Below are 17,773 nucleotides of genomic sequence, written 5' to 3' on the forward strand. Positions count from 1 at the left end.
ACAAATTCAATTTGCCATTGAGCATTAAACTTGTGTATCTTTAGATTAATATCACAGTGCACATTTGCTTGATGACTAACACTGAATATAGGTGATTTTAATAGCTTGGCAATAATAGGGAATATTGTAGGCAACATTCTATGAGATCATTAACATGAGGCTTTTAAAAAGTAGGGATGATACAGGGAGGGAAGTGGGAGGAGGGTTCAGCATGGGGAACATGTGTACACCTGTGGCGGATTCATGTTGATGTATGGAAAAACCAATACAATATTGTAAAGTAATTAGCCTCCAATTAAAATAAATAAATTTTAAAAAATAAAAAATTTTTTTTAATAAAAAGTAGGTTTTGAGACTGATAAAGTACATTTTAGTTCTCGATTTTTCAGTCGTGGTTTGCTTCTATGTTTCCCTTTTAACTCGAAACAATTCCTCAAGAAAGATAGGAAGGGCTTCATCATCCTTCCTTTACACAGAAATGATGGATCAGAAACTTTGTCAAGAAAATATATGAGGTGAGAGACAGAAGAATGTGCCAAATTGTTGTACTGCCCATGATGCTCCTTTCTGCAGACTCCTGATATCCTGCTCTTGAACAACTCATTCTCTTTCTATAGACAATGATTAAAATTAAACTTTCTTGGTATGTACATAAGACTGACCTCTACTACATGGAACTCAGGGTTCCTGGACAAAGATCAATAGATTAAATCCCGAAAACAATAGAAAGAATAATGAAAAAAATCAGATTTTACATGATGTAGAATTATTCCTGGTGACAGGAATGGAGAAGAGAATTTGACTGTCTGTATTCTCCCTTCCAAGTGAATATATACATTTATTTCTATATGATTTAATTTTTATTTCTAGACAAAGTATAATTCTTTGTCAGTTTAAATACTTAGAAGCACTTACAGATCTTCACTATCTTGGACATGTAATTTTTTCAGCTTTGTATTTTGTAAGGTTTTTTTTTTATTAAATTTTTATTTTTACTTTATTTTGCTTTACAATTCTGTATTGGTTTTGCCATACATTGACATGAATCCACTACGGGTGTACATGCGTTCCCAAACATGAACCCCCCTCCCACCTCCCTCCCCATAACCTCTCTCTGGGTCACCCCCGTGCACCAGCCCCAAGCATGCTGTATCCTGCATCGGACATAGACTGGCGATTCGATTCTTATATGATAGTATACATGTTTCAATGTCATTCTCCCAAATCACCCCACCTTCTCCCTCTTAAAAAGTATTTACCACAGGATGACTTTTTAATTCATCTTGTGGGTCTAAGAATATTAAATGACTAACAGCATGCATTAGCCCTCACCATGTGCCGCCTACCAGTAGGTTTCTCCCATTCCTCATATCCCCTGACTCTCACCCCCAACACAGGCATTTGCATTTATCGTCTACAGTCTAAATGAGACAAGGATATATATGAAATGAAATCTTTACAATGTCACTACTTAAGAGTCATGTATTCTCCTTTTCTGGTTGGGATTTCCACCTTGGTTCCTCCATCATTGTCACTGAGGAAATTGCAGTTCCTTTCAGATACAGGAAAATAAAATTAGTTTGAAAAATTATTTGGGTATTTAAGTGACAAGAAGAATGAAAATATCTCCACATCTAGAGTTTTTAAGTAACTGCATAGGTTATTATTGTGAACTGATGATATTTAAGAAAATATTTTGGGTTTTTAAAAACGATAAGTAAACTATTGTCTGTTTTCTTTGCCAAAACCTTTATTGAAATGTGTTCCTACATGAGGAATACAGATACTAAATTATATTAATTAATTTAATTTGACAGAATGCAAGGTGAATGTTTATAAATGCTATAAGTGCAAATGCATTATAATAGAATGTTTGATGTGTGAAAATTTTTTCAACAATTATATCTATAAAGGGTCCCTGTAACTGTGCTGACTTGTTAGTCCATATTTAACAGAATTTGGAAGAGTCCACTTGTTTCTATCTTGTTTTACATTGTTTAATCCCAGGACCTACAACAGTAATTGAAAAATACTTGAAAATACTATGTGTTCAATAAATACTTGTTGACTGAATGAGTGAAGAAAGCAAGTCAGTGGCAAAAGATTAGGAAATAATTAGGTATGAGAAGAACTTTATTTGATAAAATGAAAGGATAAAACAGAATTGTGCAGAAATTTCTTTTCCATTTTATGCCTGCTGACTAGACATATCTTTGACAAATCAACTGAGATAGTGAACATAAAGTAGGATTCAGTTTCAGGATGAGTCTAACTTCCAAACTTTGTAAATTTTAAATTATAGGTAAGAAATTTATCTCTTTGACTCACTAGAGCTTGTTCAGTTCAGTTCAATTCTGTTCAGTCGCTCAGTTGTGTCCAACTCTTTGCAAACCCATGGACCACAGCACACCAGGCCTCGCTGTCCATCACCAACTCACGGAGTTTACTCAAACTCATGTCCATTGAGTCAGGGATGCCATCTAACCAACTCATCCTCTGTCATCCCCTTCTCCTCCTGCCTTCAATCTTTCCCAGCATCAGGGTCTTTTCAAATAAGTCAGCTCTTGGCATCAAGTGGCCAAAGTATTGGAGTTTCAGCTTCAACATCAGTCCTTCCAATGAACATTCAGGACTGATTGCATTTAGGATGGACTGGTTGGATCTCCTTGCAGTCCAAGGGACTCTCTTCTCCAACACCATAGTTCAAAAACATCAATTCTTCGGCACTCAGCTTTCTTTATAGTCCAACTCTCACATCAATATATGACTACTGGAAAAGCCATAGCCTTGACTAGACGGACCTTTATTGGCAATGTATCTGTTTTTTAATATGCTTTCTAGGTTGGTCCTAACTTTTCTTCCAAGGAGTCTTTTAAGAGCTTGTTAAGAGCAATATAAAGATTTAAATTTCTATCTGAAAGAATCTTTCTTATGACTTCACCTTTCTTTTATTCAGGTCATGAGCATCAATTGTTCTTTGTGGCAGGACAACAGCATGTCTGTGAAACACTTTACATTTGTCAAATTCTCTGAGGTCACCGAACAGTGCTTCCTTTTATTTACCCTCATCCTACTCATGTTCTTAGCATCACTGACAGGCAACGCTCTCATAGCTCTTGCCATCTGGACCAATCCAGCCCTCCATACCCCCATGTACTTCTTCCTGGCCAACTTGTCTCTCTTAGAGATTGGATACACTTGTTCTACCATACCCAAAATGTTGCAGAACTTTGTGAGCGAGGCCCGAGGAATCTCTCGGGAGGGTTGTGCTACACAGATGTTTTTCTTTGCATTATTTGGTATCAGTGAGTGTTGTCTTTTGGCAGCCATGGCTTTTGATCGCTATATGGCCATATGCTCCCCACTTCACTATGCAACACGGATGAGTCGTGGAGTGTGTATCCATTTAGCAATGATTTCTTGGGGAGTAGGCTGCATAGTAAGCTTGGGCCAAACCAACTATATTTTCTCTTTAGACTTCTGTGGCCCCTGTGAAATAGACCACTTCTTCTGCGACCTCTTGCCTATCCTGGCACTAGCCTGTGGGGATACATCCCATAATGAGGCTGCAGTCTTTATTACAGCCATTCTTTGCATTTCCAGTCCATTTTTATTAATCATTGCTTCTTACGGCAGAATTCTAGCTGCTGTGTTAGTCATGCCCTCCCCTGAAGGCCGTCAAAAAGCTCTTTCCACCTGTTCCTCCCACCTACTGGTAGTAACACTCTTCTATGGCTCAGGATCTGTCACCTACTTGAGGCCCAAGGCTAGTCAGTCACCAGGGGTGGATAAACTCCTGGCCCTCTTCTATACTGTGGTGACATCCATGCTCAACCCTATCATCTACAGCTTACGGAACAAGGAAGTCAAGACAGCTCTTCGGAAAACTCTGGGCAAGAAAAGCAACCTCATTTAGAGGAGTCTGTTCTACAGATTTCATGGGTAAGATACTAGGGGAACAACTAAATTCCTGTCTGAAAAAGATGCACACTCAACCTAAGAGGAAAGAAGGAAAGGGAGGAAGAAAGCAGGGAGAGAGGGAGGAAGGAGGAAAGGAGGGAGGAAAGAAGGAAGAAAGGAAGGAAGAAAACACTGTTTTTGTCAGTATGTTTTATAAGAAGCTTCTTTAATAACAGTGACTGTAACAGTGATTGTAATTTTGAAGACAGCTCTCTTCTTATAGCTAAAGTTCTGACTGCCAAGTTCTGGAAGGAAGTTGGTTAGCAAAGAATTTTAAAGGTGAAGTCAACACTAGACTGGTTTTCCAGAATGTTTCATTTTAGGCTAAAGTACAGGCTTGGAGTATAAAGTACCAGATTTATACTTGGAAGCCTCAGAAATTATCACTCTATACTCTTAGGCATTTTCTATCCCCTGAGAGGTCTGTATGACATCTGCACTGGTCACTGGGGTAGTTCCCCCACATGTTTGTCTCATATGACTCGGTTCCACAATAACTATGATGTGAATTATTTCCTTCCATAAAAATGTTTTACAATTCTTCATTTTCAGTTATTGGTACATAATATAAAATTAAATGATTCTTTTTTGAGTTGTGAGTATATAAAAATGTATAAACATAAAAAAGCAAACTCTTAAAATTCAGAGGTGTTTGTTGCAGAAAATATGAGAAATTTTTGCCAAGAATCCTCATAATAAAAAATTTTTAAAAAATAATACTTAAATTTAAGAATAGAAGAAAGTTGAACTGTAAATAATTAATATGTGATATTAATATATGTTATCAATATGTACTTGATTGTGGAAATCATTTCACAAAGCACACATACATAAAGTCATCACATTATACACCTTAAGTTGTAACTCTTGACAATTTTGTCAATTTTATCTCGATAAAGATGAAGAAGAAAAAAATGTTATGATAATGTTACAACCAGAGGATGGTAGTGATGCTCACTAATGACCAAGTTGTGTTTTGCCACATATGCTGTTTTTCCCAAAACCTAATAAATTCATTTAGGACCAGAACAGCATATTGTGGTTTCTATTTGTATTTTTATTTGTGTGTAGTCAATGAAGAATGGAAATAAACTAAGCATGAAAAAATAAATACTTAAAAATTGTCCTACAAAAATGGGCAGGAATTATCTGTAGGCATTAGAGATTATTATTTATAAGTGTTTATTAATCTAAAAAATGAATGATATTAAAATTTTAAGCAAGTTAGAAACAATTTATGTAGCATGATCATTTTTGTTTCATTTACTAATTTTGAAAAGTTTTACTAGTTTGAAATGATCAAAAACTGGTCAGCTACATGTAAAAAACAAAATTACATTTCTTCTAACCATATACAAAAATAAACTCAAGAAATAGATTAAAGATCTAAAAGTAACAACAAGACTAGAAACCATAAAACTCCTAGGAGTGAACATAGAACACTCTTTGAGATAAGTCACGCCAATCTTTTTGGATCTGTATGCTAATGCAAAAGATATAAAAGCAAAATGAAACAAATTGGACTTAATTAAGGTTAAAGGCCTTTGATGGCAAAGAAAACAATCTATAAATAACAAAAGGACAACCTACTGAACGTGAGAAAATATTTGCAAATGATATGCTTGATAAGGGGTTAATAGCCAAAATATATAAATAGCTCATTCAATTCAATATTCAGAAAACCAAACAACTTGATCAAAAAATGGGCAGAAGGCATGAACAGACATTTTTCCAAAGAAGACATATAGATGACCAACAGGCACATTAAAAAATGATCATCATCACTAATTATTAGAGAACTGCAAATAAAAACCAGAAAGAGATATCACCCTCACATCTATCAGAAAGGCTATCAAAAAAAAGAAATCTTTGAGCAATAAAATTTTGGCAAGTATGTGGAGAAAAGGAACGGAAATTCTTCTTGATAGGAATGTAAACTGGTGCAGCCACTATGGAAAACATTATGGAGGTTTCTCAAAAAAAAAAAAAATATACAACTACCAATCCTGGATATGTATCTGAAGAAAACAAAAACACTAATTTGAAAAGGTACATAGAATCCAATGTTCATAGCAGCATTATTTATAATAGCCAACATATGGGAGCAATCTTAGTGGATAAAGGAGACGAAGGAGATGTCACATATGTACTGAAATACAAATAGTCCATGTCACCACTTCACACATGAAAAGTTGTCAACATGATTATTAGAGAAATGCAAATTAAAACCAAAAAAATCACCTCACACTTGTCACAGTGGCTTTTATCAAAAGGACAAGAAATAACATGTTGACAAAAAATATGGAGAAAGGGAACATATGCCTGATTCATGGAACTGAAAATTGGTGCAGACATTATGGAAAATAATATGGAGGTTCCTCCAAAAAATTAAAAATAGAACTATCATGTGATGCAGCAACTCATATTCTTAGTATTTATCTGGAGACACCAAAAACAGTAATTCAAAATGATATGTGTACATATTTGCTCATTTGCACCATTATTTACAAGAGCCAATATATGGAAACAGACCAAGTGTCCACTGATGGACGAATGGATAAAGAAGATGTGCTATTATAAACACAATGCAATCCTACTCAGCTATAAGAAAAGAATGAAATTTTGTCATTTGCAACAACACGGATGGACCTTGAGGGTATTATGCTAAGGAAATAAGTCACACAAAGACACATATCATATGATTTCAACTATATGAGATACTTTTTTAATAAAGCAAATGAACAAACAAAACAAAATTTATAGAGAAAAGATTGGTGTTTGCCAGAAGGAAGGAGGGTTGAGGCGAGGGAGAAGGGGTGAAGGGAATCAAGCAATATAATATCCAGATATAAAATAAATTGGTCATGGGGTTGTAATATACAGCATGGTGAATATAGTCAATAATATTACATTGAAATTTTTAAAATTGTTAAGAAAATAAATCTTTAAAGATCTCATCACAAAGAAAAACTGTAATTTTGCGTAATAACCAATGGTAACTAGATTTACTGTGATCATTTCAAAATGTATACAAGTATCAAATCATTATGTCATATAATGTAAAAGCAAGTTAATGTATGGCAAAACCAATACAATATTGCAAAGTAAAATGAATAAATTAATTAATTTTTAAAAGACACACTAAAAAGGAAAATAAATGAATAAAATAAAATTAGTTTTCAGTGTGTTGAAAAACCAAATGAGTCTATTTTAAAACAAATCTAGCAATAGAGGAGACGATACCAACTCCAATTCAGTAGGTAACTAATTATACATAAGGATCAGTCCCATGGAGAACTCTGTCCCATGGTACTTTGTCTGCTAGCTCGTCAGGAATAACCATAAATGGGTTGTTGAAAATAATGTCCAAGGGGCTCAGGAACATTAAAAAAAAAATTGCACACCACAAAGCACCTTTGATATTATTAATATCTACTAAGGTCTTTTTTTATTAAATTTTTATTTTTACTTTATTTTACTTTACAATACTGTATTGGTTTTGCCATACATTGACATGAATCCACCATGGGTGTACATGCGATCCCAAACATGAACTCCCCTCCCACCTCCCTCCCCACAACTTCCCTCTGGGTCATCCTCATGCACCAGCCCCAAGCATGGTGTATCCTGCATCAGACATAGACTGGTGATTCGATTCTTACATGATAGTATACATGTTTCAATGCCATTCTCCCAAATCATCCCACCCTCTCCCTCTCCCTCTGAGTCCAAAAGTCCACTATACACATCTGTGTCTTTTTTGCTGTCTTGCATACAGGGTCATCATTGCCATCTTTCTAAGTTCCGTATCTATGTGTTAGTATACTGTATTGGTGTTTTTCTTTCTGGCTTACTTCACTCTGTATAATCAGCTCCAGTTTCATCCATCTCATCAGAACTGATTCAAATGTATTCTTTTTAATGGCTGAGTAATACTCCATTGTGTATATGTACCACCGCTTTCTTATCCATTCATCTGCTGATGGACATCTAGGTTGTTTCCATGTCCTGGCTATTATAAACAGTGCTGCGATCTGGACTTTTTTTCTTTCTGACAGCATTATATCAAATAAAAAAACTCACATTGCTGAAGATATTTCTTAAGTACTCATCTGCAAACTACAGTTTCTTAGTCCTTTTCTGAAAATTTGAAAAATTCAAGTATGTTCCTTCACAGTTCCTTTTTCTGAAGTGATGTTTATCTAAAATAAGGGTAAGTAAAAAGACTTTTGCTTTAAAAGCTATCCATTCTTAGAGAAGGTTGGAATGTGTGTACATCATAGTGCCAAATATTCATAGGAAAATTGGAAAGTATTTCACTTCTGGGAACCTTCTTTAAACATTGGAAATAGCTAGTTTGGTACCTATAGAAAGAAACGAGATTTTTCTTTGTAATCAACTCAGTTTCTCAGTTGAACCGACCTTTTTCGTAAATTTTAGTAAACACTATATATGACAGATATTAAATACCTGAATTAAGTGTGTAACCTTCATACAATCATATGAACATTTTTAATAATAAAAATCTGATAGATCGACTTGTCCACATGTTTCATCCAGATGTTTTGAAGACAGATAAAAATATTTTCATTCTTAGCAATTTCTTAATCACTTAGAAAATAAATCTTAAAAGATCTCATCACAGAAAAGTTGTAACTTTGTATAATAACCAATGGTAATTAGATTTACTGTGATCATTTCAAAATGTATAAAAATATTTTTAAATAAAAAATAATATTTTCTCTCACATTACTTTTAAATCACTTCAAATATAAAGAAAATACTATGTAAAGAAAATTATATGTAAAAAGATACACTAGAATGATAATTTAGTGGAGAGACAAAGAACTTTAAACCTTCACAGATCAATAGATCCCTGTATGGTTAAACCATAAGCCTATGGGCTTTCTTTGTAGCTCAGTCGGTAAAGAATCTGCCTATAATTCAGGAGACCTGGGCTCAATCCCTGGATCAGGAAGATCCCCTGGAGAAGGAAATGGCAACCCACTCCAATATTCTTGCCAGGAGAATCCCATGGACAGAAGAGCCTGGCAGATACAGTCCATGGGGTTGAAAGAGTCAGACATGACTTAGCAACTAAATTACTATGGTTAAACAGTGATGGGAAATCACTGGAAGTAGATAAAAAATTGGATTAAAATGCCATGGTATGCAAGAGTTAGAAGTAATGAAATATCATGAGATTCATATGGAAAAAATTAGAGATCCAGGATAGAATTATAGCACTTAAATATACATTTTTGGAATGTAGAAATCTGAGTATATACTCTCATTATCTCTCTTCTTCATTGAAGAAATGTATTGATTTTTGATCCTTAAGAAATTTCCCAGTTATTAGCATACAATTGGGATGAATTATTAACAATATCTTAAGATAGGAATACTAAAGTTTCCTTTATCAAAGGATTTGGGGATCAGTACTAAATGATTTAATGGATGTAAAATGCTTCCTGTAGTGTCTGGCACACCAGGCTCATTCAGAATTAGTTGGAATTATTGTTTTATTTTTGTATTACACACAACTGACCTAGGTGTAGTGTGGAATCAAAGGGCCATAGTGATATCTTATCCCTAAGAAATTTTCTGTGACATTTCCCAGGATGGCTTTGAGGATTTAGTGAAACAGAGAAAATGAAAACTGTGCTTTGCAACCCTACAAATGTAGTCTGTTGCCCCTAAACCAATGTCTCTGATCCTAAATTGAAAAAAAGATTTTTCTCCTGGACACAAAGGCTGTCTTTGTAGCTACATAAAATTAAGTAAATCACTGATAACTGTCCAAGCTCTTACATAAAAATAAGATAATCCCACTCAATAAAGAAAAATTCCTACAACTTAGATAATTAAATTTTAACAAGAAAAATCAATTGCCCTGTTTAAATGAAGTAGTTATGCAAGACAATTTATAGCACAAAAAGAGATAATGCTTACTACTGACTGAATCCAAGTTTACTGAATGAGTCTAAATAGAAAAGGCATACCAGAAAGGTCACATTAATAGGGCTATTAACTGATTCTTATTGCTGGCAAGGTACATCAATATACCTCTTAGTGTAGCCTTCTTGTGTTATTTATTTACGAATTAATAAATATCTTAATTCTGATTATTTTCTATCTAATACATTCCATATGCACAAGAACAATTATTGGTACTCATTCCTCTGGAGAAGGGAATGGTAATCCACTTCAGTATTCTTGCCTGGAGACTCCCAGGGATGGAGGAGCCTGGTGGGTGGCAGCACAGGTTCTGTGGTGTTGCACAGAGTAAGACACGACTGAAGCGGCAGCAGCAGCAGGAGCAGCAATACCATTCCAGGACATATATCAAGAGAAAACTTGGTTTGAAAATATACATGCACCCCAATGTTCATTGAAACTCTCTTTAAATAACCAGGACATGGAAGCAACCAAAATATCAAATCAACAGAAACATCCATTGACAGATGAAAGGATAAACAAGATGTAGTAAACATATTCCATTGTATATATACATTCATAAGTGTATATATACATATACATACATATATACAATGGAACACTGTGGTATATGCATACATATATATACAATGGAATATATGTGTATACTACAAAGGTCCATCTAGTCAAGGCTATAGTTTTTCCAGTGGTCATGTATGGATGTGAGAGTTGGACTCTGAAGAAAGCTGAGCACCGAAGAATTGATGCTTTTGAACTGCGGTGCTGGAGAAGACTCTTGAGAGTCCCTTGGACTGCAAGGAGATCCAACCAGTCCATTCTGAAGGAGATCAGCCCTGGGATTTCTTTGGAGGGAATGATGCTGAAGCTGAAGCTCCAGTACTTTGGGCACCTCATGCGAAGAGTTGACTTATTGGACAAGACTCTGATGCTGGGAGGGATTGAGGGCAGGAGGAAAAGGGGACGACAGAGGATGAGATGGCTGGATGGTATCACTGATTCGATGGATGTGAGTCTGAGTGAACTCCAGGAGTTGGTGATGGACAGGGAGGCCTGGCGTGCTGTGATTCAGGGGGTCGCAAAGAGTCGGACATGACTAAGCAACTGAACTGACTGACTAATAGATAGATAGATAGATAGATATAGACAGTGGAATATTACTCAGTCATCAAAAAGAATGAAATAATGACATTTGCAGTGACACGGATGGATCTGGGGATTATCATACTAAGTGAGGTAAGTCAGACAGATGAAACTAATATATGATATCACTTACATGTGGAATCTAAAGCATTTCCCCTAAAGTCAGGAACAAGACAAGGTTGCCTACTTTCACCATTACTATTCAACATAGTTTTGGGAGTTTTGGCCACAGCAATCAGAGCAGAAAAAGAAATAAAAGAAATACAAATTGGAAAAGAAGTAAAATTCTCACTGTTTGCAGATGACATGATCCTCTACCTACAACACCCTAAAGACTCCACCAGAAAATTACTAGAGCTAATCACTGAATATAGTAAAGTTGCAGGATATAAAATCAACACACAGAAATCCCTTGCATCCCTATACACTAATAATGAGAAAATAGAAAGAGAAATTAAGGAAAAAATTCCACTCACCATTGCAAAAAAAAGAGTAAAATACTTAGGAATATATCTACCTAAAGAAACTAAAGACCTATATATAGAAAACTGTAAAACACTGGTGAAAGAAATCAAAGAGGACACTAATAGATAGAAAAATATATCATGTTCATGGATTGGAAGAATCAGTATAGTGAAAAGGGGCATACTACCCAAAGCAATTTATAGATTCAATGTAATCCCTATCAAGCTGCCAATGGCAATTTTCACAGAACTGGAACTAACAATTTCACAATTTGTATGGAAATACAAAAAACCTCAAAAAGCCAAAGCAATCTTGAGAAAGAAGAATGGAACTGGAGAAATCAATCTGCCTGACTTCAGGCTCTACTACAAAGCCAGTCATCAAGACAGTATGGTACTGACACAGAGACAGAAAAATAGATCAATGGAACAAAATAGAAAGCCCAGAGATAAATCCACACACCTATGGACACCTTATCTTTGACAAAGGAGGCAAGAATATACAGTGGATTAAAGACAATCTCTTTAAAAAGTGGTGCTGGGAAAACTGGTCAACCACTTATAAAAGAACGAAACTAGAACACTTTCTAACACCATACACAAAAATAAACCCAAAATGGATTAAAGATCTAAACGTAAGACTAGAAACTATAAAACTCCTAGAGGGGAACATAAACACTCTCTGACATCACAGCAGGATCCTCTATGACCCACCTCTCAGAATACCGGAAATAAAAGCAAAAATAAACAAATGGGACCTAATTAAAATTAAAAGCTTCTGCACAACAAAGGAAACTATAAGCAAGGTGAAAAGACAGCCTGCAGAATGGGGGAAAATAATAGCAATTGAAGCAATGGACAAAGAATTAATCTCAAAAAAACACAAGCAACTCCTGCAGCTCAATTCCAGAAAAATAAATGACCCAATCAAAAAATGGGCCAAAGAACTAAATAGACATTTCTCCAAAGAAGACATACAGATAGCTAACAAACACATGAAAAGATACTCAACATCACTCATTATTAGAGAAATGCAAATCAAAACCACAATGAGGTACCATTTCACACCAGTCAGAATGTCTGCGATCCAAAGTCTACAAGCAATAAATGCTGGAGAGGGTGTGGAGAAAAGGGAACCCTCTTACACTGTTGGTGGGAATGCAAACTAGTACAGCCACTATGGAGAACAGTGTGGAGATTCCTTCAAAAACTGGAAATAAAACTGCCTTATGACCCAGCAATCCCACTGCTGGGCATACACACCGAGGAAACCAGAACTGGAAGAGACACGTGTACCCCAATGTTCATCACAGCACTGTTTATAATAGCCAGGACATGGAAACAACCTAGATGTCCATCAGCAGATGAATGGATAAGAAAGCGGTGGTACATATACACAATGGAGTACTACTCAGCCATTAAAAAGAATATATTTGAATCAGTTCTAATGAGGTGGATGAAACTGGAGCCTATTATACAGAGTGAAGTAAACCAGAAAGAAAAACACCAATACAGTATATTAACACATATATATGGAATTTATAAGATGGTAACGATAACCCTGTATGTGAGACAGCAAAAGAGACAGATGTATAGAACAGTCTTTTGGACTCTGTGGGAGAGGGAGAGGGTGGGATGATTTGGGAGAATGACATTGAAACATGTATAATATCATATATGAAATGAATCGCCAGTCTAGGTTCGATGCATGATACTGGATGCTTGGGGCTGGTGCACTGAGACGACCCAGAGGGATGGTATTGGGGGAGAGGGGGAAGGGGGGTTCAGGATGGGGAACACGTGTATACCCGTGGCAGATTCATGTTGATGTATGGCAAAACCAATATAATATTGTAAAGTAATTAAGCTCCAATTAAAATAATTAAATTTATATTTTAAAAAATAAATAAATAAAAGAATGATACAAACTAACCAATTTACAAAACAGAAAGACTCACAGACTTAGAGAATAAACTTGTGGCTACTAAGGGAGAAGGGCCACGGTGGGGGGGTGGCGTAGAGTTTGGGATTGGCATGTACACACTGCTTTATTTAAAATATATGACCAATGAGGACCTACTGTATAGCATAGGGAACTGTGTTCAATACTCTGTAATAACCTAAATGGGAAGAGAATTTGAAAAATAATAGATACATGTAAATGTGAAAAAAAAAGTCCTTCCTCTCCACTCTTTTTAAGTTTTTTTTTCTTTTTTTTTAATTTTTATTTTTACTTTATTTTACTTTACAATACTGTATTGGTTTTGCCATACATTGACATGAATCCACCACGGGTGTACATGATATCCCAAACATGAACCTCCCTCCCACCTCCCTCCCCATAACATCTCTCTGGGTCATCCCCGTGCACCAGCCCCAAACATCCTGTATCCTGCATTGGACATAGACTGGCGATTCTTTTCTTACATGATAGTATACATGTTTCAATGCCATTCTCCCAAATCATCCCACCCTCTCCCTCTCCCTCTGAATCCAAAAGTCCGCTATACACATCTGTGTCTCTTTTGCTGTCTTGCATACAGGGTCATCATTGCCATCTTTCTAAATTCCATATATATGTGTTAGTATACTGTATTGGTGTTTTTCTTTCTGGCTTGCTTCACTCTGTATAATCAAGTTTATATTTTAAACTCAAAGTTCCTTTAGACTTAGAGCACTTGATGCCTTTTTCTCAAGAACAGATTCCATTAAGTTAGGCCTTTATATTATTTTTAATCAGTCTAATTTATCAGCAACTTTATATTTGCTTTAACTGGAGAAAATCTTATGATAAACTTTTTTTCTTATTTGCAAAGAGTGAAATTTTAATAAAAATACATAGACAAATAAAGCTAGTGCATGCGTGCTAAGTTGCTTCAGTCGTTTCTGAGTCTTTGCAACCCTATGGACAATAGCCCACCAGACTCCTCACTCCTCACTCCTCTTACCTGGAATTCACCAGGTAAGAACACTGGAGTGGGTTACCATGCCCTCCTGGGTTGCCAGGCCCTCCTCCAGGGGATCTTCCCAATCCAGGGACTGAACCCACACCTTACATATCTTGCATTGGCAGGCAAGTTCCTTACCATTAGCACCACCTGGGAAGCCCAAATAAACCTAGACTTAACACCAACTCTTAGGTGAAGCCTTCTGATCCTGTGTGAGTGCCCTGCCTTCTAGAAACACTGACATGGTGGGCCTCAGCTTCTCCAGGACTTGCATAAGTAGAAATCTGTAGCACTAAGCATGTTCGCCACAGCAACAGATCTGCCTCAAGCTTCCAGAACTTTTCTATTATACAACAAATTGCAAAGAACATCAAGAAGGTCCTGCTTGGAAGACAAATCAGCACCTCACAACCAGGAGAAACCATCAGTGGGGTAGCAGTGGGGGAGGATTAACAAACATTACCAAATATCTTCATTTCATCAGTTTCCACCAATGCCAACATAAGGTGGAAATGTACAAGTCTACTCTTGTCCAAAAGACACTGACTACAGTGATTCTGTCCTCCCTAGGCCCTAATTAGTAACTACAAAGTCTCAGAGGATAAAGGCCTTTTCACACATGTACAGTACAAGGACCACTGTTTAAGAAGCTTGGAGATTACAAACTTACATGTCCACATTAATAGTCAATGTTCTCTTAAACTAAGCTTATCTTTCTGGGACCCACAGGGCCTAATATTAAAAAAAAAAATCATTTTCCCACCTTCAGTAACCAATCCCTGTTTCATTTTTAGTTAGATCACAAGTGTAGTCATGCAGAGTTGAATTCAAATTGTTGTTAACTTATCAGCCTAAACTTCAAATTTAAGAAGTCTTAAAGAATCAAGTTAACTTGGAAAGTCTTCAGTTTCAAGGATTTACAGTCCTGCCATAAATGACTCCCCAAATCCATACCAGTGTTGCCTCATTCTCAAACACAATATAAAAACCCTATTTCTCAGAAGAAGGAAAAGAATAACTAATAAATGTTGTCAACAGTAGTACCATGACTAGATTTGATCTTTGTTGCTGTTGTTCAATTGTTCAGTCGTGTCTGACTCTTTGCAACCCCATGGACTGCAGCACACCAGGCTTCCCTGTCCATCACCATCTCCTGGAGCTTGTACACACTCGTGTCCAGTGAGTCATTGATACCATACAACCATTTGTTCTCTGTTGTACACTTCTCCTCCTGCCTTCAATCTTTCCCAGCATCAGGGTCTTCGCCAATGAGTTGGTTTTTCACATCAAGTGGCCAAAGTATTGGAGCTTCAGCTTCAGCATCAGTCCTTCCATTGAGTATTCAGGGTTGATTTACTTTAGGATTGACTTGTATGATCTTGCTGGCCAAGGGACTCTCAAGAGTCTTCTCCAACACCACAGTTTAAAAGCATCAATTCTTACAAGTTCAGCCTTCTTTATGGTCCAAATATCACATCCTTACATGACTATTGGAAAAACCATAGCTTTGACTATATGGACATTTTTTGGCAAAGTAATGTCTCTGCTTTTTCATACGCTGTCTTGGTTTGTCATAGCTTTTCTTCCAAGGAGCAAGCATCTTTTAATTTCATGGCTGCAGTCACCACCTGCAGTGATTTTGGAGCCCAAGAAAATTAAGTCTTTCACTGCTTCCTTTGTTTCCTCATCTATTGGCCATGAACTGATGTGACCAGATGTCATGATCTTTGTTTTCTGAATGTTAAGTTTTAAGCCAGCTTTTTCACTCTCCTCTTTCACCTTCATCAAGAGACTCTTTACTCTTGATTTGATCTGCTTCATGCATTTCTGGTTAACTGCTCATTAGGAAACTTCACCTCTTTGGCAACAGGAGTGGTCATATGAACAAAACAGGTAAATTAGTCTTTCTATCCCAAAGGAACATCTGAGATTAGTCAAGATCATCTTATTAAAAATGATATATGATACAATATATATAAACATATATGGTACAAAAAATTTTTCCTTCCAGTAGAATGACAACTGTGCTAGTTTCCCGTCATTGCTATGACATATTGCCATATACTTAATGGCTTAAAATAACACAAATGCTTAGTATCTTAAAGTTCTGGAGATGAGGAGACTAAAATAGGTCAACAGGGCTGTGTCCTTCTGCAGACATTAGGAGAGAATCTATTTACTGATTTTTTCCAACTTCTAGAGGCCACCTATAATCCTTTTCTCCATCTTCAAAGTCAGAAGCATAGTATCCTGTCTCCTCCCTACCTCCTGCCTCCTCTTATAAGAATCTTTGTGATTATGTTGGCCCACTTGGGTAATTCAGGTTAATCTCCCCATCTCAATTTCCTTAATTTATTTTTATCTGTAAAAGTTCTTATACTATGAAAGACAATGTATAATCATGGGTTCCAGGGACTGGGATGTGAACAATTGGAGAAAAGAGAACAATGAGGCATTATTCACATACCAAATTAAGTAATAAGTGTACAAAAAATGATGTAACTTTTTCTTTTTATTGAAATATAGTTGATATGGACATGAGTCTGAGCAGACTCCAGGGAACAGTGAGAAACAGGGAAGTCTGGCATGTTGCAGTCCATGGGATCGCAAACAGTTGGACACAACTGAGCAGCTGAACAATTATGTTCATTTCAGGTGTACTATGTAGTGACTTGGCATTTGCAGGCACCATGAAATGATCACCACAATAAGTCTAGTAACCATCTGTCCCCATGCAATATTATGGGGAACTGACAATATTCCTTATGTTGTATACTACATTCCCAAGACTTACTTATTTTCTAAATGAAAATTTGTATGTTTTAATCCCATTTCATATTTTACACCCCCTCTGGAAACTATGTACTTGTTCTCTGTATCTATGAGTATGTTTGTTTTGTTTTATTTGCTTGCTTGCTTGATTTTTTATATTCTATACATAATTGAGATTATATGGTATTTATCTTTCTCTTTATTATTTCACTTAGCATAATATCATGTAGATCTATTCATGTTGAAGTAAATGGCAGATTTCATACTTCTTTATGGCTGAGTAATATTCCATTACTGAGCATGTGTGCATGCTCAGTCACTCAGTCTTTTCTGACTCTTTGTGATCCCATGGACTGTAGCCCCCCAGGTTCCTCTGTCTACGTAATTTTCCAGGCAAGAAATACTGGAGTGAGTTTCCATGTCCTACTCCAGGAGATCTTCCCAATCCAGGGATCAAACTCACATCTCTTCCATCTCTTGCATTGGCAGGTGGATTTTTACCACTGAGCCACCTGGGAAGCCATATATATA

General features: G+C 36.3%; 1 protein-coding gene across 1 annotated transcript; it reads left to right on the plus strand.

Annotated features, from left to right (window-relative positions):
- Positions 1 to 2,947: 2,947 nt before the first annotated feature.
- Positions 2,948 to 3,916, plus strand: LOC138069582 (olfactory receptor 10C1-like). The gene has a single exon (XM_068960922.1). It carries the CDS (start codon positions 2,960 to 2,962, stop codon positions 3,914 to 3,916), a length of 957 nt encoding a protein of 318 aa, XP_068817023.1. The 5' UTR covers positions 2,948 to 2,959.
- Positions 3,917 to 17,773: the final 13,857 nt, after the last annotated feature.

Source organism: Capricornis sumatraensis, chromosome 22 (assembly GCF_032405125.1).
Source record: "Capricornis sumatraensis isolate serow.1 chromosome 22, serow.2, whole genome shotgun sequence".
Lineage (NCBI taxonomy): Eukaryota > Metazoa > Chordata > Mammalia > Artiodactyla > Bovidae > Capricornis > Capricornis sumatraensis.